This window comes from Paramisgurnus dabryanus, chromosome 7, assembly GCF_030506205.2.
Source record: "Paramisgurnus dabryanus chromosome 7, PD_genome_1.1, whole genome shotgun sequence".
Lineage (NCBI taxonomy): Eukaryota > Metazoa > Chordata > Actinopteri > Cypriniformes > Cobitidae > Paramisgurnus > Paramisgurnus dabryanus.
The window spans coordinates 35,687,656-35,713,314 of record NC_133343.1 but is presented as its reverse complement, the minus strand read 5'-3'; the positions used below and the strand labels follow the sequence as shown (position 1 = coordinate 35,713,314).

At 41.0% G+C, this 25,659-nt stretch overlaps 1 protein-coding gene across 2 annotated transcripts in view; it reads right to left on the bottom strand.

Moving 5' to 3' along the window:
* The window catches only part of grm4 (glutamate receptor, metabotropic 4), a 233,237-nt gene that overhangs the window by 19,487 nt on the left and 188,091 nt on the right, over positions 1-25,659 (bottom strand). For both annotated transcript variants that reach the window (XM_065279718.2, XM_065279719.2), the window contains exons 8-9: positions 19,469-19,605; positions 18,419-19,354 (exon numbers count right to left, since the gene is read on the bottom strand). In XM_065279718.2, the coding sequence (XP_065135790.2) occupies positions 18,419-19,354; positions 19,469-19,605 (1,073 nt within the window). The remainder of the gene's footprint in view (positions 1-18,418; positions 19,355-19,468; positions 19,606-25,659) is intronic.

The window sequence follows — 25,659 nt, the reverse complement described above, 5'->3', positions numbered from 1 at the left end:
AACACCAAACAAAATAAAAATTGCACAAAACGAAAACACCAAACAAAATAAAAATAACGTAACACGAAAAGATTAACATAACACCAAACAAAACAAAAATAACGTAACACAAAACAACATATAACACAAAACAAAATAAAAATAACGAAACGAAAAACATATAACACCAAACAAAATAAAAATAACGTAACACGAAACAAATTACATATAACACCAAACAAAATAAAAATAACGTAACACGAAAAGAAAAACATATAACACCAAACAAAATAAAAATAACGTTTACATGAAACAAATTACATATAACACCAAGCAAAATAAAAATAACGTAACACGAAACAAAAAACATATAACACCAAACCAAATAAAAATAACGTAACACGAAAAGATTAACATAACACCAAACAAAACAAAAATAACGTAACACGAAACAACATATAACACCAAACAAAATAAAAATAACCTAACACAAAACAACATAAAGTGTAACACAAAACAACATAAAAATAGTATAAAACAAAACACCGTTATACAACATATAAATAACGTAACAAAAAACAAATAACGTATCACAAAATAACCTAAAAGAACATAACACAAAACGACATAAAGTGTAAAAACATAAAAATAGTATAAAACAAAACACTGTTACTAGGGATGTCCCGATCTCCACTAATAATACGTGGCCGATCACATTTCTGAATCAGACAGCCGATCTTATTAGCTATTTCATGTACAACGGCTTTTGATCAGTAAGTCCTTATCGATCTAAAATCACTGTTAGTTTGAGTCGTTTATAACATGCATTTGAAAAAGCAACACTCGTCAAACATAATTATTAAACATATTCTTTATTATCATGAAAATACCTGAAAAGATATGAAGAACAGCAATATAAATATATCCTTCAGCCATTTCATGGAGCTGCGTGTCATCACAGCTGCGTGTGTATTGTTCTTCGTCTACAGCGCATTTTGAGTTTTTGCACAAGAGCGCCCCCTGGCTTTTGGATGCAGTGGCATTTCACCGTAATTCATTGAGAAACATAGCAAGCATTATCGGCCGATCGATCGGAGCATCTCTAACTGTTACATAACTAGAAAACAAAACAACATATAAAAAATGTTACACAAAACAAATAACGTAACACAAAATAACCTAAAATAACATAACACAAAACAACATAAAGTGTAACACAAAAAACATAAAAATAGTATAAAACAAAACACTGTTGCATAACTAGAGCACAAAACAACATAACATCTAACACCAAAAAATATATTAACATAACACAAAACAAATAACGTAACACAAAATAACCTAAAAGAACATAACACAAAACGACATAAAGTGTAAAAACATAAAAATAGTATAAAACAAAACACTGTAACATAAACAAAACAACATAACACAAAACAACATATAAATAATGTAACACAAAACAAATAACGTAACACAAAATAACCTAAAATAACATAACACAAAACAACATGAAGTGTAACACAAAAAAGCATAAAAATAGTATAAAACAAAACACTGTTACATAACTAGAGCACAAAACAACATAACATCTAACACCAAAAAATATATCAATAACGTAACACAAAACAAATAACGTAACACTAAATAATTTAAAATAACATAACATAACACGAAACGACATAAAGTGTAACACAAAACAACATAAAAATAGTATAAAACAAAACACTGTTACATAACTAGAACACAAAACAAATAACATGTAACACAAAACAACCTAAAATAACATAACACGAAATGACAAGAAGTGTAACATACAGTATAACAACATAAAAATAGGATAACTCAAAACCTACATACAAATAATATGACACAAAACAACATAAAATAACATACTATATAACACAAAACTACATAAAAATAATAAAACCCAAAACAACATAAAAACATAATACATAACAACATAACATGTAACACAAAATAATATAAAATAACATGGGAAGAGCAAAATAATGATACAACTCATTTTTTTGAGGACTTCTTTAACTGATAACAGGGTCATAACTGTCTTCATCATTTTACAAGACTTGTTTACTGACCTGGGACCTTCATTTAATGAGTGCTTGATGACTTAATATAGTCCTGATCCTACTGACACAGTCAATATGTCAAATCTCCACACAGAACTGAACCATAACCCTGTGACTCATCGCGCCCAAAGTGTCTGAGGCATTGCTGCTTAATAATGTGAAGGTTTTCACATCTATTTTTAACCAACTACTTTGGGCGACACTGTTTATGTTGTGTTTTTGCAGACACACATACTCCAGCACTAATGGCTCCGGCCACTTGGTAGCAGTGAGTGAACCCCCCGCTGTGGCTTGAGAATGCTGCTGTGTGTTTTGGCTCGGGCAGACGTGACCTCTGCCATGGTTCCACTGTGTGCTGTGATTAAATGTGACTCACTGCTGTGATCTCCATCCAGAGGGATCCGCTAGGAAGCGGCCTCAGCGCAGGCACAGGGGAAGGGTTTGCACCACATCCTCTGTGCTGGGGACCTTCTTGGAAGAAGACGCAGATGGCCAACACCCAGCACTGGCCATCCAGATGACTGTGTTATTGGGATATGATAGCTAATTTTTACAAAGGTCAATAACGAATTATTTTCCAAATGGTCAAAAATGGGCCCAAGCTGTCACTGGGGCAGTTCCCTTTAAAAAGTTCCTAATATGTACCATTTAGGTAAAGATCTGTATACATTTGGTACCAATATGCAAATTTTCTCTACTACTATGCACTCTTTGGTACCAATATGTACTCCTAAGGTACAAACATGGCCTCTTTAGGTGCAAAGGTGTATTGTTCATAGGGTTCTGCCCTAGTGACAGCAATTTTTTTACTCTAGCTGCATTTCCATTACTCTTCAAATTGCGCAAATTGATATTGCGAAATGCGTCAATTTTGCATATCTCGCAAAAAAAGTTTTTAGGCTCACATGAGATGTTTTTTTTAGGAAATTCGGAAGAGGTCTATTTAGCAAAATTGCAATGGAAACAGCTTATTCGCATTTCCAGGTCACCTGATGTAAGTAAGTCATTATTTAATGATGACGCAGTAATCTTTTTGGGTACATTACTGTAGCTTTTCTACCCCGGTACAAAACTGTTCCTCAAGGTACACAATAGGTCCTTGGGGTATAATATTGTACACCAAAAGGTACAGCATTTCAAAGTACAGTATTGTATAGTATTGTATACCCATAAAGGCACAAAAATGAACTTTTAAGGGTACATCCCTCAAAATGTTGTACCGTTTTTATACTTTTTTATTGCTGTAAATGATTTTGAATACTGAAATGATGATCATATATGGGTCAATGACGTGACGTTAATTATTTTGTGTCCATATGGTTCAATTAAATGTGAAAGGTTTAAAATTTCAAAATAAATTTTCTGATTACTTGCATACATTCTCTTTTTTGAGGACCAAGTCTAACATTTCTGGTTTAATTTCATTTTGAAAGAATATTTGGGGGATAATTGCAAAAATGTCAATGTGGTGTCAACACAACTAGTATTTTTTTAATGAAAATATAAATATATTCATAAAAAATGTGAAATAAAATATAATCATCTAGTTTAGTGTAAAGTTATTTTCTACATATATTTTTACATCATTTGTCAAAGATTATTAGAGAACAGAGATGTTTAAGCATATGTCAGGAGAAATATTACAAAAACGCATACAAATTTGCATTTAGAAATAACTAATAAAATTATTAGGGATGCACCGATAGGATTTTTTGGGCCGATACCGATACCGATTTAAACAGACAACTTCTGGCCGATACCGATGCCGATATTAAACACTTGTATACAATACTATACAGTTGGTCTATTTGCTAGTTTATTTCTGCATCAAATTATTTTTACTGAACATGGATTGGATCTAAGTAACATTCAACTGACCAACATAATAAGAGAGACACAAATTAAGCTAAAACAAATATAATAAGACAGCATGACAACCTTCAAAGGTGGTTTTTGCTGTTCAGCATTTATTTTATTAACAACATTAACTCGTTTTTTTTTTTTTTACATATAATGGATTTCTTTATGCAGTTAATTAATAGGCCGATACCGATTGTTTTTCTCGTGCTATTGCCGATATGCCGATGGTTTCAAATTCATCAAAAATCGGCCGATAAATATCGACGGCCGATACATCGGTGCATCACTAAAAATTATATTTTAAAATGTTTTGTTTTTTTGATGATTACGTTTACATGCCATCAAGGTGGATACAATATTTAATATTTCTCATTCTTTTGCGCAATTGGCGGTTATACCATTTGACATGTTCAGGTCTATTCAGTCTTAACTTTGAAAAAAATGGTGCAAATGTAATTTTACTGCAAAAAAAAAAAAAAAAAAAACAAGATATAAAAAAAGACTTTTTGCCAAACCGTTTTTGTCACTGACCCACATATATGTACATTTTAAATGCACTACAAGTCAATTTTAGAAAGCAAGTCTGCCAAAGTAAAATATTAATATACGTAAATATTAACACAAATTAAATTAATGGCATGTACATTTTTTTATCTTTCTCCATTAAGTAAATATTAAAACAACTTTTAAAGTGAACAGTCAGTAACAAAGGTCAAATAAATAATTTAACAGCGTAAGTAGTCCTGTTAATGTTGTTTGATTAATATTAATTGCACAATATAACCAGCAGGAAAAATATTTGGCTGCATTTACACTGCACAGCCAATGTGCACATCTAATATTTTAACACAAGACATATTCTTGTCCTGCACCTTCACACACCAACTGTTTACTTTAAATCCTCCCAAAAAAAGGGCATCTTGACATATGCTGACCGCTCATGCGTTTTAGCTGCAAGGCACAAATGCTGATCACACAGCATGCAAGCACACAAGCATGCAAGCATCGCAGTAGCCCCATCAGTCAAGAACACCTCCTATTACTACTGCTCATACTAAGCAAAATTTCAACAAACCCCTCGGGCCAGAAGTTGCCATCTAGTAGAGCACCACAGCAACCAATTACAACACCTTAGCAACACCCTGGCAACCAGCCACACTACCATTCTCACATCAAGTTTTGCATGGGGAAGCACAAACCACCGGAGAAGGAGAGAAGACAGATTTGAACTTATGTCGAACTTATGTATCATATATGCAATAAACCCCTAGGCTATGGCTTAGAAAAACCTAAAAGTTAAATATGGCCCCTGGTCGACAGAGCGATGACTACGCTTACAAATATAACCAGAAAATCCATAGCAGCGGTCTAAACCAATCTCCACAAAAAAAGGGATGGTCACGCACTGATTAAACCGGACACAAATTATCAGCTTTAGTATATACGTCGCAAAGTCGTACTAATCTTGTCGAACCTGAAGTTGCAATTACAGTCACAAATGAGGATTTAATGGTGCACAGGACACACAATTCATGTGTATCTCATCAGTGCATCTGCCTCGGGCTCTGTATGTATCAACACCACACCTGCAATCTAATGAGGCTTGGGAAAACCACTGAGACAGGAACTAGACAGTGCATCAAGATCCTCGGAGAGTTTCTCTGTTGTCTCAACACGTATAGTATGGAGCGTTCTACTTTCTGCCCTGGAATTGGAACTACAAGTTAAAAAAAGGACGGTGTTATTGCACTCCTACATAGAAATGCATGGTTTGATGAAACACAAAAACACTGCATCATCTTTAATAATACAACAGTTCCCGCAGGAATATTTTGTTTTTCCCTTTTTCAGCTTAGGTTTTTTCACTTGTTGTGCTTAGGTTGTTCTTTCATAGCTTCAAGTTCTTGTTTCATTGACAGAAAACATGAGATGTTCCTCATTCAAGCTGAGAAATTTGCTAAGAAAAGCTTAGTACGAGACCTGGTTGAGATTTCTTTTAAAATCATATTTGGAAACATGAGATTACTAGGGATGGGGAAAAATGTTGATTCTCAGATTTTAATCGATTACTATCTGTACTTCGCCACTCTCATCCCGAAGACGTCAACGTCTTTCGAGTTCCCCCAAAACGGCAGAAGGTCAATTGAAGCCACTGCTGGCAAAATTAAGGTTTGATGTCTGATATTTTATGTTAAAATGCAATGACAATAATGATGAGGTCAAGATTTTATGCCTAGGTGAAGGCTTCATGGGCCTATTTTTAACATGTTATGTTAATGGACTTCACTTTTGCATATTTACAATGTTTTTTTTTTTCTTTCAGTATTGTGCATTGTTCAGTTTGCGTCATAAGGATCAATTTTTTGAAATTGGAATTAATACATCATCTGAAAGCTGAATAAATAAGTGTCACGGTAGGAAATCCACTGTTTCCTCCGTGTCATGTTTGTGTGTGTGTTTGTTACTCACTGCTCTGCCATGTGCTCGTTAGGCTGATGCCGCTCACCTGTGTGTTGAGTGCCTCGCTCCAGCTGCTCATCATTACATCTCCTCCATAAATACTCACATGACTCTCTGTTCCCTGCCAGATGATCACTTTCTGTTTGGTCCTCGTGTTGTGTGGTTCTTCGTCTCTGTCTTGGATTACGAGTCGCATTGTGGATTGTTTATTGTCGTCGTCGTCTCCGTGTGGATGTTCCGTGCACAGTCTGGATTTACCACTGCTCACCACTCCACCAACGCCGCACTCAATAATCATCTACCACCGTAGTCCTCGTCACCATTGCCAACAACACCGGACATTTCCTGCTTGTGTCTTTTCTCTCTCTGTGTTTATAAATAAACATTGTGCTTTCACCTGCAATTGCTTCCGCTCAGTTCGTGTCATTACAGAATCATCTGGCCATACATGGAAGCAGCAGGAGACCAACCCACGGCCACGCTGGAGGAATTTCTCCAGCGAACTCTGGCTCGTATGGATCTTCAGGACCAGTCGATCAACGAAATGCGAAAGGCCGTCCATGCAATGGTGACGAAGGTGTCCGAGCTCTCTCAGCGTTCATCTCATCCTTCGCCTCCCACTGCGCCACCCACACCGCCCGCACCATCTTCTCCTCCAGGGGGTGGTTTTCATCCGGAGCCCCGATTACCGATCCCTGAGAAATACTCCGGTGAGCCAAATTTTTGCCGTACATTTCTGTCTCACTGTTCTCTGCACTTCGCTCAACAGCCCCGATCGTTTTTCCTTGAGGAAACCAAGGTGGCGTTTACTCTCTCCCTACTGAAGGGCAAGGCTGCCCTCTGGGGGACGGCGGTGTGGGAGAACAACGACGCCTGCTGTTCTTCGTTCACCCTCTTATCTGAGGAAATGAAGAGGGTGTTCGATCGCTCCGTCGCCGGGAGAGAAGCTGCTCGCCTCCTTACCGAGCTCAGACAGGAGAACCGAACGGTATCCGACTACGCTATCGAGTTCCGGACCCTGGCGGCGGAGTGTAAGTGGAACGAGGAGGCGCAGTGGGATCATTTCCTGCATGGGCTTGCGGATCGCATCCAGCGGGAGATCGTCACTTCTGAACTACCCACATCTCTCAACGGGCTGGTGGATCTGGCTATCCGGGTCGATGCTAGACTGACCGTAGCGGACCGTGGTAAGAGATCTACCAGCATACAGCGCCGACCTGAGCCGTCCAGCCCCCCCAGCGAGACACCCAGCAACGTTCTCCCCGATCCTGAGCCCATGCAGGTGGGTAGAGCTCGGCTTTCCCGGGAGGAGAGGAACCGGCGGAGATCCCTTGGTCTTTGCATGTACTGTGGCGTGACGGGTCATAACTGCCAGAGATGTCCGGTAAAAGACCAAGCCCGATAGTAAGACGGAGGCTACTATCGGGCGGGATCTCTGCACGCAAGACCTCGACGACATCTACTCTCCTTCCGGTGAAACTACGGTGGTCCACCAAGTCACACACCGACCACGCACTACTGGACTCCGGGGCAGAGGGGAATTTCATTGACTCTTCACTTGCACGTAAACTACAAATCCCCGTCATCCCACTCACTCACCAGATCGCACCCTTCGCTCTCAATGGACATGAATTACCCACCATCAGTCACACCACTGCCCCCATCACTCTTATCACCTCAGGCAACCATACCGAGAAGATCTCCTTTTTTGTTACAGACATCTCACTCTCTCCCATCGTCCTTGGTCATCCCTGGCTCCATACCCATAACCCTAAGGTCGACTGGAGACTGGGCTCAGTCACCAGCTGGAGCGAGGAGTGTCATAAGTCTTGTCTTGTCTCTGCGTGTCTTACTGTTTCTGAGTCTGTGTTTCAGGGGGAAGCAGTGGATTTGGCTAACGTGCCCGCGGAGTACCACGACCTGAAGGAGGTGTTCAGTAAGTCTCGGGCTGATTCTCTCCCTCCTCATCGTCCCTATGACTGTGCCATAGATTTATTGCCAGGTACGTTTCCGCCTAAAGGCAAGTTATACTCTCTATCCGTTCCTGAGATGGAGGCCATGGAGAAATACATTTCTGATTCTCTGGCAACGGGGTTCATTCGTCCTTCCTCTTCTCCAGCGGGGGCGGGGTTCTTTTTTGTGGGGAAGAAGGACGGATCCTTGCGACCTTGTATTGATTACCGAGGGCTGAATAACATAACGGTAAAGAATACTTATCCTTTGCCGTTGATGTCTTCAGCCTTCGAGAGGTTGCAGGGAGCGTCTCTCTTCACTAAATTGGACTTACGTAATGCATATCATTTGGTTCGCATCAGGAAGGGGGATGAATGGAAGACTGCTTTTAACACCCCTCGTGGCCATTTTGAGTACTGCGTGATGCCTTTCGGTCTCACGAACTCGCCAGCAGTCTTCCAAGCACTCGTTAATGACGTGTTGCGAGACATGGTAGATCAGTTTATATATGTTTACCTGGATGACATACTGATTTTTTCTTCGTCTCTCCAGGAACATTTGCAACACGTACGACGAGTGCTTCTGCGGTTGCTAGAGAATGGGCTTTTTGTCAAGGCGGAAAAATGCGTTTTTCATGCACAGTCTGTTTCTTTTCTAGGACACATCATTTCGACTGAGGGTGTTCGCATGGATCCTGAGAAGGTTAAGGCTGTGGTTGATTGGCCATCCCCAGAGTCTCGCAAGGCCCTGCAGAGATTTCTGGGGTTCGCCAATTTTTACCGGCGTTTCATTCGCAATTTCAGCCAACTAGCCGCACCTCTGACCGCCTTGACCTCCCCTAGTTTGACGTTCAGGTGGTCAGACGCAGCCGAGGCTGCGTTTGCCAAACTGAAAAGCTGCTTTGTTTCAGCTCCCATTCTCGTCTCACCTGATCGCACACGTCAATTCATAGTGGAGGTCGATGCGTCAGAGGTGGGGGTAGGAGCAGTGCTTTCCCAGCGCGCATCCTCAGACGGAAAGGTTCATCCTTGCGCGTATTTTTCTCATCGCTTATCTCCTGCGGAAGTTAATTATGACATTGGCAATCGAGAGTTGTTGGCAGTCAAGTTAGCACTGGAAGAATGGCGTCACTGGCTTGAAGGGTCAGGGGTACCCTTTATTGTATGGACGGACCATAAGAATCTCGAATACATTAGAACCGCCAAAAGACTTAACTCCAGGCAGGCTCGGTGGGCTTTGTTTTTCGGTCGTTTCGATTTTACTCTTTCTTACCGACCGGGTTCCAAGAACATCAAACCCGATGCTTTATCCCGCCTTTTTGAGCGTTCCGATCGTACTGCCACTCCCGAGCGGATTTTACCGGAGACCATCATTATCTCCGCGCTCAGATGGGAGGTCGAATCGAAGGTGTTGACAGCCTTAGAAGGGGTAACGCCCCCGGCCCGTTGCCCACCGAACCGCTTATTTGTGCCGGAGGAGTTACGGTCAGACGTCCTTCAGTGGGGTCATGGTTCCAGTGTTGCCTGTCATCCAGGGGTTAGTAGGACTAGATTCCTAGTTAAGCAACGATTCTGGTGGCCAGGTATGGCTCGTGACACTCACGATTTCGTCTTGGCTTGCTCGGTTTGCGCCACTGGTAAGACTTCCAATCGTCCTCCAGATGGGTTACTTTTACCGCTGTCAGTCCCTTCGAGACCCTGGTCCCACATCTCGCTAGACTTTATTACCGCCCTCCCGCCCTCCCAGGGTAATACGGTGATTTTAACCGTAGTGGACCGGTTCTCGAAGGCGACTCACTTTATTCCCTTGCCCAAATTACCTTCAGCCAAGGAAACAGCGGTAACTGTCATTGACCACGTCTTCCGTATACATGGCCTCCCGACAGACGTGGTCTCTGACAGAGGTCCCCAATTCGTATCCAAATTTTGGCGTGAGTTTTGCAAATTGCTAGGAGCGACTGTTAGTCTTTCGTCAGGGTTCCATCCCCAGAGCAATGGCCAAACCGAGCGAGCCAATCAGGATGTCGAGAGGGTGTTACGATGTTTGGTTTCCAAGAATCCTTCGTCCTGGAGTCAACAACTCTCAGTTGTGGAGTACGCACACAACTCTCTGCCAGTGTCATCCACGGGCATGTCTCCTTTTAAGTGTAGTCTAGGTTACCAACCACCAAATTTTTCTAGTCTGGAATCCGAGGTTTCGGTCCCCTCCGCACACGCATTAGTCCAGAGGTGTCACCGCACCTGGACCAGAGCTCGTAGAGCGCTGCTCCAGGTGAGGTCGCGCACCAAGGCTAAGGCCGATCGCCACCGGTCGAAGCCTCCCCGTTACGTCGTCGGTCAAAGAGTGTGGCTTTCTACCCAGAACATTCCGATGCGTTCCGTCTCGAATAAACTTGCTCCCAAATTTATTGGCCCGTTTTCTGTTACCAAAATCATTAATCCGGTAACAGTGCGTCTGAGCCTTCCTCCGGCGTACAGGAGGGTTCACCCAGTGTTCCACGTCTCCAAAATTAAACCGGTGATTTTTTCCCGTCTTAATCCGCCTGCCCCGGTTCCCCCCCCGCCTCGTCTCGTTAATGGGGAACCGACTTATTCGGTTAATCGTATTCTGGACTCCAGACGGAGGGGACGCGGATTTCAGTACTTGGTGGATTGGGAAGGTTACGGTCCGGAGGAGAGAAGGTGGGTTCCTGCTCGGGACATACTGGATCACCGCCTTATTGATGTTTACAATCAACAGGTAAAGCAGGCTGGGAACGTCAAGGGGCGTTCCTAGGGGAGGGGGTACTGTCACGGTAGGAAATCCACTGTTTCCTCCGTGTCATGTTTGTGTGTGTGTTTGTTACTCACTGCTCTGCCATGTGCTCGTTAGGCTGATGCCGCTCACCTGTGTGTTGAGTGCCTCGCTCCAGCTGCTCATCATTACATCTCCTCCATAAATACTCACATGACTCTCTGTTCCCTGCCAGATGATCACTTTCTGTTTGGTCCTCGTGTTGTGTGGTTCTTCGTCTCTGTCTTGGATTACGAGTCGCATTGTGGATTGTTTATTGTCGTCGTCGTCTCCGTGTGGATGTTCCGTGCACAGTCTGGATTTACCACTGCTCACCACTCCACCAACGCCGCACTCAATAATCATCTACCACCGTAGTCCTCGTCACCATTGCCAACAACACCGGACATTTCCTGCTTGTGTCTTTTCTCTCTCTGTGTTTATAAATAAACATTGTGCTTTCACCTGCAATTGCTTCCGCTCAGTTCGTGTCATTACAATAAGCTTTCCATTGAAGTATGTTAGTATTGGACAATATTTGGTTGAGATACAACTATTTGAAAATCTGGAAACTGAGGGTGCAAAAAAAAGTAAATATTGAGAAAACTGCCTTTAAAGTTGTCAAAATTAACAACACATATTACTAATGATAAATACATTTTTATATTTACGGAGTTATCTCGTCAATTAAGGGAAAACGCTTCCCTGCCAATGAAGAGTTTTTACGGCAATCCCAACTTATAAAACACTAAAGCATCCACTGATCCAAAAACAGTAAAACGCTGTGTATTTTTTCATCACAATTCTGATCTCTAACAAAGTCCTTTACAAAAATGCATAAAAAATCTTAGCTTTTTGCCCAGAATTTTGTATTTTTGAAGAAACCTACTACCCATTTTTAAAAAGTGATAACAAGATAACAAATTAGGATAGGATGAAATAGCTATTTATTTATTTTTTTTCTGAAAGCAAAGGGTTTCATTTGATATATTGTATGTGTATATATTTGAATTAAACTTTTGTAAAAATCAATACAAAAAAATGCTGCACTGCCTGGCAACTTTAAAAAAAGCTGTCAGGGAAAGAGTTAATATCCTTACGATTTTTTGCCATTAAAAAATCTATAGCTTTGACCCATACATGTATGTTGACTATTGCTACAAATGTATCCGTGCGTCTTATAACTGATATAACTGTGATCCAGTGTAACATTTATGAATTCGTATTACTTTGTTTTTTTACTCAAAGTTTTATTTAAACAATTGTGGACCTACTGTTAATGTAAATGTGTATTTCAGTGATGTAGCATGACGTGTGTAATTTAAATATAGATTCCATAACCTAAACTATTTTTTTTATAAATTAATGATAACTAATCGATATTGAATTGAATCAAAACCATTTTAATAAGAGTCAAATCGAATTTCTAAATTGATTACGATACCCAGCCCTATTACTAGAAACTTACAGAAAAGTCTCAAATTGCTATCGATTTATTTTCTTTAAAGGGACAATAAGTAGGATTTACCCCCATCTAGTGGTGAAATTTTATTCTGCATTCAAACGAACAGTGCTCTCCAGCGCCTCGCTTTTTCCAAATGCGTGTTGCAACTACTGTAGCCGTTATGTACTCACTGATCTACTTGTCCGTTTCAGCTGGTTCACGTGTTCTGAATGAAAACGCGTTGTGGAAAGAATTCCCCTTTTAAAGCAACACTAAAGAGTTATTGCTCTTTGCTCCCCCTACAGGTTAGAAGCGTAATTGTTCATTAGCACTGTCGTAAATACTGCAGCATAGCTGGCTCTGATTGGATTGTAGGTCTGCCGTAAAGCAAGTTTTTGTAGTTTTCACTCGAACTACAGGACTACTACCCGACGGTTGGAAACTTCTTTAGTGCGGTTTTGGCCAATAGAGGGCTGCAAAGCGAATGTGAAAGTGCCATTCACCCTGTTTTGAGTGGATGAACCACTGAAACTTTTTTGGAAACGTTATTTTAAGGTAAAAAAAACTCTTTGGTGTTGCTTTAAAGCCTACAGCGTAGTTCCTGTTTGGACTACAGCCCTCTACTTCCCGACTGAATTACGTCAATAAACAGTTTTTGACTAAACTCCGCCCACAGGAATACGTCAGTCGACAGCTAAGCTTAAACGGCTCTGGCTAAGCTAAGCTGCTGTCGAATCACAACACACAAAACAAACGACACAATCAGAACTTCTTACGTATTTCTGAAGGAGGGACTTCATAGAACAAGGAAAACATCAGCCCGTTTTGAGGACAGTGAAAACAGCAGTATAGAGATAAGTAAATTGTGTGAAAAATACTGTTTTTACACATAGCTTCAAAAACACGGGACCTTCAAAGCTCATCCTTTTTCTTTCCTAAGGGGAAAAGTAGGTCTTATGTTAACATCAGACGTTGTTTTAAAAAGTAGGTCTTATGTTATTAGCAGTTCTCCAGAAAATAGCACTCAGAAAGAATGTTTGCCATTCAAATGAGCTACTGGTTATGCACATTTCAAATCATTTAATATAATTTGCACACCATGAAAGGTCCCTGTTAAATACTGTACACCGTGTATAAAAATGATGGCCATGTGTTTCATTTTTACAGTATCTTATCTAAAGCATGGTTTGATGGAATACAAATTGTTATCCACCACATAAAACCGGGACTTAATTGACGGTGAAAGATTTTATGCATCCAGGTCATCCCACTATATTGTACATTATGTGACTACAGTCTTGGTTACTTTATTATCCCAATGGTAAAAATCTTTTCCCCATCCAACTTTAATGGGCAGAAACAACTACAGTATAGGATCATCCATGTAATCAGACTTTGATATTGCCAAAAATGTAAATGACAAAATTTAAACAAAAACCATGCTTTCCATTGACAGGAAAAGCGATGTTTATTGCACCAAGCAAATATACAGAATGCAAGTGCAGAGTTTTGTGAATAAGATTCAATTTTACACAATGATACAGTGCTTTTTTTCAACGTCTTTGTGAAGTGAATGAGATGCAATGGTATGAAAATCCACACTAAAGTGACAAAACTGTTTAGTAAAATGTTTAACTTACAGTGTACTGGAGACAATGTCCTATGCATCTGAGAGAAATATCAATATTGCTATTGATGCTATTTGTGTTGTCACAAATGAATAAAAGAGAAACTCCAACTCCTTACTTTTTATCAGTATCCAGGTGACATTTAGTTTTAGCATCTTAAAAGTCGTCCATTCCAAAAAGCTTTCCAGTCCAACAGCCTACAGTTTATATTTCTTGGCATATTTTTTGCTTGTAATCTACCATCAAGCTAGAAACATGTAGTTAAGTCAGTAGCATCGCTACTTGTTACTACTCCCCAACACTGTTAAATAGAGTACTTGGTGCAGCTCCTGGTTTGCAAGAAAGCATACCAACATTAAACTGCTTTCAAATAACAAAAAAATCGTATACGCGTCTGCTACCAAGGTACTCATTTAAGCAACAAAAGTTCAAGTTCAACAACGTGATTTTCAAAGATGACGACGACATATAAGAGGTTGGAACCTCCCACCAGCGCACCTGTCACATCACTGGCACACACCTGTATGTATATAAGAGATGTTGAACTCTTTTAGAGAGGGGCAGCGATTACTCTGTCAACAACACAAAGAAGGGAAAGCTTGCATGTGAACCCGAACGACATGATGGCGCCGTAATGATAGCTTCCAGTTTTGGAGGGCGGTAAAGCATACAAATAGCCGTCGGTGTAAGCTGCGAGCCAGGGGGCAGAGATATTATCAGGCTTCCTTCAAAGCAGCATATTCTGAAAGGGTTTTTCCATAATGTCCAGCATTACATGGAAGCGTTTAGATTTGTTTGCAAAGATCTCCTTCCTTACATTACACAAATCATAGACCAAACGTCAAAAATTGTGCAAACAAAAACTGCAGGGGTGACGGTTTGAAATTGCTTCGTTCTGTACCCACATGTCAAAATAACAGTATGATATATGTATTTTATGTTTATGCAAATTGACTTCAAAGTTTAACCAGTTTGCATGTGTCCAGGGAATCAAACGCGGGTCAATGATGTGACATTAATTATTTTGTATCCGTATGGTTCAATTAAATGTAAAAGGGTTAAAATTTCAAAATAAATTTGCAGATTACTTGCATACATTTTGTTTTTTGAGGACCAAGTCTAAAATTTCTGGTTTTATTTCATTTTGAAAGAATATTTTGGGGATAACTGCAAAAATGTCAGTGTGGTGTAACCGGTCTGTGTCAGTTGGTGTAACTAGTATTTTTTTAATAAAAATATAAATATATTCATAAAAAATTTGGAATAAATTAAAGTCATTTAGTCTAGTGTAACATGATTTTTTTACATACATGTACATTTTTACTTACATTTGTCAAAGATTATTTAGAACTTTTTTCAGCATATGTCAGGACAAATATAAAAAAATAAAAAAATAAAATAAAAATGCATTACAATTTACATTTAGAAATAACTAATAAAATTATATTTTAATATATATTTATATGATTATTATGCTTACCATCAAGGTGGATCAAATAGTTTTTTGAGGACCAAGTCTTAAATTTCTGGTTTTATTTCATTTTGAAAGAATATTTTGGGGATAACTGCAAAAATGTCAGTGTGGTGTAACCAGTCTGTGTCAGTTGGTGTAACTAGTATTTTTTAATAAAAATATAAATATATTCATAAAAAATTTGGAATAAATTAAAGTCATTTAGTCTAGTGTAAAATGATTTTTTTTTACATACATGTACATTTTTACACCATTTGTCAAAGATTATTTAGAGCTTTTTTCAGCATATGTCAGGACAAATATAAAAAAAAAATGCATTCAAATTTACATTTAGAAATAACTAATAAATTATATTTTAATATATATTTAGATGATTATTATGCTTACCATCAAGGTGGATAAAATATTAAATATTTGATGTTCTTTTGCGCAATTAGCGGTTACACCATTTGACATTTTCTATTCAGTCTTATATGACTGGTGCAAATATTATTTTTTATAGCATAAAATCAACATTAATACACAATGTGCATTAAAATAAACCTGATGCATGCTTTAAAGCAAGCTTTTTAAAAATATATTTGATTTTTTTAATTCAAAAATGATGACATTGATCCTGCGCTGTTGTTTCTGTAGGTTGTGAAAAAAGCCATGGGATCAATCCCAGGGAACCCACATACTGATGAAATGTATACCTTGTAAGTCACTTTGCATTAATGCATCTGGCTATTGCATAAAGATAATTTAAATGCATTGAAAAACAACATAGTGAAAATAAATGACATACAGTACACTCCCAAAATAAAAGGTACAAGAAGGTGCAAAAGTTGTCATTGGGCCGATACCTTTTCAAAAATACACTTTGTATCTAAAAGGTGCATACTGCTACATCGAAGGTACACAATGGTACCTTAGAGGTATACAAAGGTACTTCAAAAGTACATATCTGTACCATAATGACACATATTAGGACCAATAGTTATGCTTTTGATGTGCATGTATTAAAATACACAGTCCCAAAAAAATCAATTTGACACTGTTAGCTACATATAGAAAGACGAATTTGGTCGATGTGGTCAATTCTGCTGTTTTATTCAGCAATCAAAACCTCATTCAGATCTTTGTAAGATGCTGTAGGGATGCGCAATGATTTCTTTAGACCACATTGAGACCAACCTGACAGAAAAGCACATTTAAAACCCCGTTGGTTAAACCACAATAAGATGACCTCCCGTTTAATCATCTGACAGGCCGATCATACTCTGCGGGGACAGGACCAGCTGCCCACATTCAAATCATCCAAAAAGCCTCCGAAGACGTCCATTATTCACTTTGACATAAGATGACAAACAACTGATGGAAGCCGCATGCTGATGAGGTGTCTGTGACGGGCGCGAGGTAGAAAGATAAGGTAAATCACAGGCCGGGAGGAAGTGATGCATTTAATTGCTCTAAAAAGACATGTCGGCTCAGATTCGTCAGGTTCGTTGTGCTCACCGGACCGGATGATCGTGAGATGCCCTTGTTTTGATATGTTAATTTCTTTCTAAAAGCGCCGATTGTCGTGCACGCACTGGTGGGAATTTATCATATGATTCACGCTTTATTTTCAGCACAAAACTAAACAACCAGGTCTGTCAATTGTTTCAAAATGTTACTGTAATGATACTGTTAATTCATTAAACAAATTGCATAGTTTTTTGTTGATAAAAGCCTCCAAATAAAGGTCAACGCACATTATTGACAATAGATGAAAATAAGCCCTAGTAGTCAAAACATTGTTAGCGCTGATTAGCGCGGATAGTTTCATAATTAATTGCGCTAAACAAACAGGTTTAATTGACAGCCGAACTGTGCTAAAAAGCACTTCAGATCCACAGAGAACAATAAACAGATGCGTCTGTTAGGTTATAAGTGTGGAGCAAATAAAAAACAGGTGTCTGCAGTAAAGAAAAGAAAACCGTTTGATATGATTCCTCCGACCAGAATATAGTTATTTGTTTCTTTGTGATTGGTGTGGGCAGAACGTAGTTTAGCGCAACATGCAATTACCCAAGTCGTCTGAATGAGTCTTTCAAACGCCGGTTAAAAAAGCACAGCGGGAAACTGACTTTAAAGCAATAATGACTTCCCACCAACAAGTATAACAATGCTCAAATTGCTGAAATTGCGCTTTCAAGGCCTTGCTAATTAAATAAAGCTCAAATTGAGAAAGGAGAAAGCCCTTATCTCAATCCTTAGAAACAGAGGGTCCCAGGTCTTCTCATTGAAATGAGCAGTACAGTCAACAAAAAGGTAGGTGCATACATAATTTAGCCGCGGTACCTAAAAGCGAAGCTTTTTTATGAGTTTGGTATTCGGAGTCTGAGCTTGTCAATTGATTACATCATCTACAAAAAGCTAACGCTCAATCTCTTTTCTATTTTCAAAGTCTCTTTTATCTTTCCGAGCACACTGCTGGATGGGCAAAAGAGAGAGCCTTTGTTTTCCCCAATCGTACACGTCCTTTTCAATATTCTAGGGAAACCACGTGAATTCTTCCCAGCGCCGCACCAGACATCATGATTCTCAATTTCTCTTTGAAATAAACTGTTTTACCGCTCTGTTTGATCTGAAATCCAAATGAACATTGTCGATTTGTTTCCTGCTGCTCGGTTGCTGGCTGAAAATGGGCCGCCATGAACGGCACGTTTTGCGGAAAGCTGTAAACGGCGCCATTACTTTACAACATTTGATACGTCAGACATCCGTCTCTTACCTTTTCTGTCGACTGCGACGTTCCGAAGAAAATAGGGATGAAAGCGAGCCAAATGATGCATGTGGTGTACATGGTGAAGCCGATGGGCTTGGCCTCGTTGAAGGTCTCGGGCACCCCTCGCGTCTTTATGGCGTACACCGTGCACGTGACCATCAGTAGCATGCTGTATCCGAGAAGGCAGATGAGCGATAAGTCCGATATGTCACATTTTAGTACCCCGCGTGCCATCTCGGGATCCGCCGTGCGCTGGTCCTCGTAGTCGATTATAGCTTGGGATGGGTCCACTGCGAACCAGATGCACACACCCAAGAGCTGAACTGAGATCAGACTAAAGGTGATAACCAACTGTGAGGCCGGACTGATGAATCGCGGAGCGCTGATGGTCATTTTCCCCTGCTCGAAAATGCGATAAATCCGGTTGGTTTTGGTAAGCAACGCCGCGTAGCTGATGCTCATTCCGAGCCCTAGGAAAATTCGCCGCATTGAACAAATCCCCACATCCGGGGTTGAGATCATCAGGAACGTGGTGGCGTAACAAAGAAAGATGCCTGTGAGCAAGACGTAGCTGAGTTCCCGTCCCGACGCCTTGACGATCGGTGTGTCGTTGTAGCGGATAAAAGTGACCACCACGAACAGAGTGGCTATGATGCCCAGAATGGCAATCAGGACGGGTATGATGGCCCACGGAGAGCTCCACTCCAGCTTTACGATGGGAATGGGCTGACAGCTTGTGTGATTCATGTTAGGCCTCAAATTGTAGCGGCACATCTTGCAAGTGTAGAGGTCGGCTTGATACTGGTAACCATCGCAACGTTCGCAGTGCCAGCAACAAAAAATGCCCTTGACTATTTTTTTGCGCCACCCTGGTAGGCAAGGCTGACTGCATATGGACAGCGGCACCTGTTTTTCTCCACCAGGCCATTGCATTGTTTGCGTCTGAAACCCAAAATAAACACGACTTAGTCCACTATACATTGCCTACTATCTCTAAGCAGCCATACTTTTTAAGGAATATTGATGTTTGTTTTGTGTAAAAAAAAACATACTTACATTTAGGTAAAGTTGGTCAGTCCATTGGCCAATGATTTTGTATTCAGCTGTTTTGTTCTTTATCTGGTACTGGTAGATGTCGTAGCGGCCCGGGGCATCTCCATTCTCATTGAAATGCACTGGATTGCCGGCTATGCCTGTGGATGCAAGCAGAAATCAGATTAAAGGGATATAAAATAAAATTATTCATTATAGGATATTATAACCAGTGAATGCTTTGTTTCTAGGACCCTTCCTTGTGTTTAAAGTGTTATCAGTCACATGACATTTACAGCTCAGGTGATTTGCTCAAAAAAATAGTGTCTTTTGAACTGTTTGCCCATAAATCAATAAGGCAGCATCCAGGTCATGCAGTTCGAGTGGCGCTCACCAGCCAAGCATCGGCCAATAGGGTGTATGGGAATACTAATGGAAAGCGCTCTCCAGGTATTTCAGACCTTTTTGCTACCGACACTGCAAACCTTCACGTAATAAATAATTTCCAATGTGTGGGCACATTCAGGTCAGTATGCAAAATCTGTAAACAAACCTCGAAAAACAATATATTGCTGCACTAAGTGTGGAAACTGAATTTAATACACAGTGGATGCTCATAAATTTGGTTTGATTAAATATATTTCTTTGGGGTTATTTAATCCTGTATCTATACCATACTGAATAGCAATAAGCTTTTTAATACCACTTATTTGTAGTATAGCAATAAGCGTTGTATCCGGAGGAGATAAAAACACTCTGATTTATATCCGAAATTGAAAATATCACTGCTTAGAATAGAAGGCATGGCCATATTTATTTAGCTCCATGCTGAAATTCCCTTCTGCTGATATCTAACCTCAAGTACATTGAGTGCAATTTCTATTTTGTGAGAGCAATAGCTTATGGAGGGATGCAGAGGCACCGGACAGGATAACAATGTTGTGGCACCCCATGATGCATTTCAGATTAGTTGCCTTATTCTGTGGAAACCCTGCTGTCTCAAGCTTTAAAGGTTTTGCTAAGCTATCTGAATTCTAAGCACCTGACCATGTCCAACTAAATTCCCCAGACCCGACATAGCCAAGTCTACTGAACAATAGCACAAGAAATCGTTTTTCTTTTACTCCTGTTCCAAGATGCAATCCGCCCAAAAATTCCAAAGCTTATTTTATTGGCAATGGTGGGTTGATGAATATCCGTGTTTCTTTGTGCTGTTTTGGAAGCTGAAAGAGGATTATTTCAAACTATGATGAGTCAACCGCTCTGGATTAAGGAATTATGTTTTTACAGCCACTCTAAAGCGACACACCATGTATTGTGCAGAGAGATGTAAAGGATTATGTACATAAAGTATATATATATTTATATATAAACAAGAGGTTGTGCATAAAAATATATATTTCAACAGTTTTAAAATCACTCACAACCATGTTAGAGTGTACTGGAACCATTAGAAAAGAAAATTCAGTATTACAGGTTGTCATTTGTCATTTATCAATTTATATTAGTCCCCAAATAAAGATAATTCAATTAATTATGAATAAATAATAATAATAATAAATGGCAATATTAATAATAAATAATTAAATAATACATTATTATTATTATTATTATTATTACTACTACTATTATTATTGTTATTGTAATGATTATTATTATTATTATATTATTATTGTTATTATTATTATGATTATTAGACATACACAGCAAAATGATGTCAACAAATATAATTGTTATGCATTGTGTTTATCATTCATCATAAAGCCAGGCCATGCAGGACCGATGCCACAGTGAACTGTCCCCAGACATATATCCTTATTAGAGCCGTGAGTGTACTTCACTGCATCAAAGGCTTTGGAGTTTTCTTCTGAAGTTTATTTGATGAGACATTCTGCTGCATTTCAAACAATGGGATCAAGAGGGGAACACAGGTAGACCTCCACCTCCAGAGAGGAGCTTACCGCTCAGTGCAGCGATCCTTCTCCAGCCATCAAATTCAGTGAAAAGACACGCGCTCACTTTTAACATTACAATGTTGGGTTTAGATACGTTCAATATGTACTGGTTCTGTATGTTCTAATTGAATAAAACTATAAATGAAGGTGTGACTGTTTTTTCCGCTGAAGATGTAAAACTGCAATACTGCTATGCTTAAAGGGACACACCACTTTTTTAAATATGCTAATTTTCATTTGATTCGATTTCTACCATTTTGGAATCCATTCAGTTGATCTCCGGGTCTGGCGGTTCCACTTTTAGCATAGCTTAGCATAATCCATTGAATCTGATTAGACCATTAGCATCGCACTCAAAACAATCAAAGAGTTTTGATATTTTTTTTATTTAAAACTTGACACTTCTATTGTTACATCATGTAAGACAGACGGAAAATTTGGTAATTTTTTAGCGGGATGCTAATGGTCTAATCAGATTCAATGGATTGTGCTAAGCTATGCTAACAGTGGTACCGCCAGACCTGGAGATCAGCTGAATGTATTCCAAAACGATAAAAATCAAATGTTTAACTCTAGCGGAGCTGGAAAATGAGAATATTTAAAAAAATTGGAGTGTCCCTTTAACACTACATTAAAATGCCTGACTTCACATTGTTGTATATAGGCGGTTTCATCCGACACAAGCCCATTGCCACAGTTACGCTCCTGGCCCGAAGTTACGTTCGGATTTTTGTTTGTTTACCGTTGTGGCAAGTTGCTAAACTTAGCAAATACCTTGCCGAAAATAAAAATTTTCTAGTTTCAGGGAGATGGCTAACATGGATACCCGCTGTGCGAAGAGTGGTTTGGCGGCCAATTAACTCTTTCGCCGCCATTGACGAGATATCTCGTCAATCAAGAGAAAACGCTTCCCTGCCAATGAAGAGATTTTCCGTCTTTCCGCAATACCGCTATTATCCACCAGGTGGCTATTATCCACCCTTCCGCAACTTTTTAAACCCGGAAGTATTGCCCTATGGCAAGCGGCTGCAAGTCCGTGTCTGTTTTAAAGATCGCTCTGAATGGGATCTCTATGAAAAGTCCGTCACAAAAATGGAATTATCTCTGCTTTTTGCTCAAAATGTGGTGTTTTTGCAGAAACCTACCCATATTCAAAAGCTGATTACAAAAGAACCACTGAAGGATGAAACTGTTTTTTTTTTTTTGAAAGCAGAGGGTCTGTTCTTTCATTTGGTATATTGTTTGTATGTTTATATATTTAAAGAATAACATTTTCTGGAAGGTATTAAACTTTGGTGAAAATCATGAAAAACGCTGGCGCTGGCTGTCAACTTTTTTAAAATACGCTGGCGTTGAAAGAGTTAATTCAAGGATCTGTAGCTAACATTGTGTACATTTTATTTGAACTAAGGTAATGTATTTGTTATTTATTTTGCTTGTTATCTGTAATTATCTACCTAGAAGTTGTTTTTGTTAATTTTTTGTGCAAGTCCTGCGAAAGTTGGGCCACAAAAGGCGTTTGTTTATGTTGTTGCCGCTGAAACGTCTATATTTAACGTGGGTCTGTTATATAATGTATCCTGATTATGTTTAATTTAATTTTAACTAAATATGCAATGGACAGAAATGTATGCAACTTTAAAACTGATGTTCCCTTTCAGTCGGTCACTACGACGTCACGTCGTGACCGACGAATTGGGAACCGCTTCGCGGGTGACCTATCTGCTTCGAGAAACCTTTAAAACGCCAATGAACTTGGCATGCAGATAACTGCATCTGCCGGCGCCGCCCCGCCGCACAGGTATTTAATGAGCGGCAGGTGCAGTTATCAAATCAGCTTTTTAGCTTCGAAAGCTGGCAGACTGACTGCTCACGAGAAGCTACTCTCTGCTCTTTGGAGAACTCTGCGTGTTTGATTTGGTTGGGCAAAGGCATTTCAGCGGAGGCTCGCGGGTGTTCCACCTTTCTTTTTAAATTTTTTTCTCACTCTTAGTTGAGTGTGTGCGTAGCCGTTCCCCTGTGTGCTTCATCAACATCAGCACATTAAAAGAGTGTTTCCTCTAAAAGAGTATTGCGGTGTTCTGCGTCTTTTTAAAGACAGCATTTCACTTGCACTGAGGCAGGAGCGTCTTTTTAAAGATGTCTTTCTGTCCGTGTTTCTGGATGCGGCAAATGTATGGGTCCCCGGGTGGCCACGATCGTCCTCTCTCGTGCGCAAGAGTGCATGCTGAGGCGGCGTTCGTGGAGGGTTCATACTCCTAAGAGAGCGTGAACCTCTTGGATGGCGGAGACGGGTTTCGTACCTCCGGGAACGTCACCCCCTTTTTTCCGTTGCGGAGCCCCGTTAAAGGTGCGGTGGCAAAACTCCGGAAATCTTATCTCCGTATAAACGGTGCTGAATCAGTTAGCTGGTTCGTCCAGTGACTCTCAGCACCCCCATCCACAGCCAGAGGTGCCGTAAGAGACGGGTGGCGCGTGTTCTACGTGCTCTCGTCCTCTTTCAGTCCTCACGAGGATTCTATGTCTGTCACAGCATCGGAGAGGGGGTCGTCTATTCGGTCGCCGACTCGGACCCACTCCCGCCTTCGGGTTGGGTAGGGGCTCCCGTGCTCGACCCCGAGTGGCGGCCATGTACGCTCGGGAGCGCGGAGACGGTCTGTGTGGAGCGGAGAGCTCCTCCCCCACCCGCACCGTCCCGCCTAGATGATTGGCACTTCAGGACTGCAAGAACAGCCCCAACCTTCTGTGCCTTTCTTCCCGGGGTGCATGTTGGTTGACACGGTCGTGGAAAACTCGTTTTCCTCCCGGAACCGACCGTTCAGCCATCACCTCTCACCTCTCCTGACGGCGGGGCCGCTAAGGGTTATGCTGCTCCAAGAGACCAGCCTCCCTCCCCTCACAGACCCACGGGCTTGTGAGAGGCGGCCTCTGCCGTGCGCGCCATGGCGCGATGCAGGTCCGCCAGGCTACGGCACTGAAGGATCTGCACAGGTGAGGTCACGGTCCGGCAACTAAAGAATCCTGTGTGGCTCTGACCTGGCGCTACGAGCGACTGGGTTCACCCCACAGGCCGCCGGACGTGCTATGCCCACCCCCCGGTGGTCCAGGGACGCCATCTCTGGTTGTGTCTTGCGGGCATTAAGTAGGTCATTAATAATCGCCCTAATGTTCCTTTTTAGACCAGCCATTTCGGCGACACGGCTGAGAGTGTCCAACAATGATCGGCCGCTTCAGAGCAGACTGAGGCTTCATGCCACGTCGGAGCCTAGCTGCCCCCTCCGTTACGTCAGTATATTGGTCTGCTTTTCGCCGAGGGTGTCCTGCTACGGCTTTTTCGTTCCTTCATCCCGGCAGCTCTGAGGAACCTGTCGTAAGCTGTTCACCCGCCCACTCAGCCCGCTACAAAGGTGGAAAATGAAACTTAGCGGCTCTGAGTCGGGCGACCTGAAGATGGAGAGGATCGCTCGTCAGGAGATGGTGAAAATATCACTCTCCCCCCCCCCCCACCCCGTAGGAGGGCCGGGTGGGGAATCCTTGGTTTCGTTTTGTGTTCCGCCGACTTCAATCGGCACCCACTAACCTCAAAGAGCGAATTCCTCTTCTTTCTCCAGGTCCCCGGAGGCACATAGGAGCTTCGGACGGGCTCAAAACCCTACGTTCTCCTCTTCCTCATTCGCCAGCGGATGTATCGAGCGGGACATCTACAAGGGAGCCCCTTTGCTCAGCATCCATCAGCGGTTTCGGGTGAGTGTTTCATTACACACAACATCTCACAATGCGGCCAAAGAGCACGCGTCGTTGAGTTCCCCGTCTCTGCTCGCCACGGGTACACATCGTGCCGTTAATTTCCTCTCGCTCGGTATCTGGGGGCCTGGAAAGAGCTTCCCAGCCCGTCGCGTTGGCTTTTACGCACGATCCGTCTCGGTTATACATTCAATGTGCCCGGCTACCTCTCAAATATTCAGGCTTCACCACGGTGAAGGCTGCCGATGCGCACGTACTGCGTGCGGAAGATTGCTGTCCTATTGGCGAAGGACGCGATCGAGCCGGTCCCTCCAGCCGAGATAAAGTCGGGGCTTTACAGCCCTTACTTCATTGTACCCAAGAAGAGTGGCGGGTTGCGTCCGATCCTAGATCTGCGTACTGAGTCGAGAATTCACAGAATTCACATTCACAGAATGCTGTTCAAAATGTTTACGCAGAGGAGCATATTTTAATGCATCCGCCCACAGGATTGGTTTGCAGCCTTCAACCTGAAGG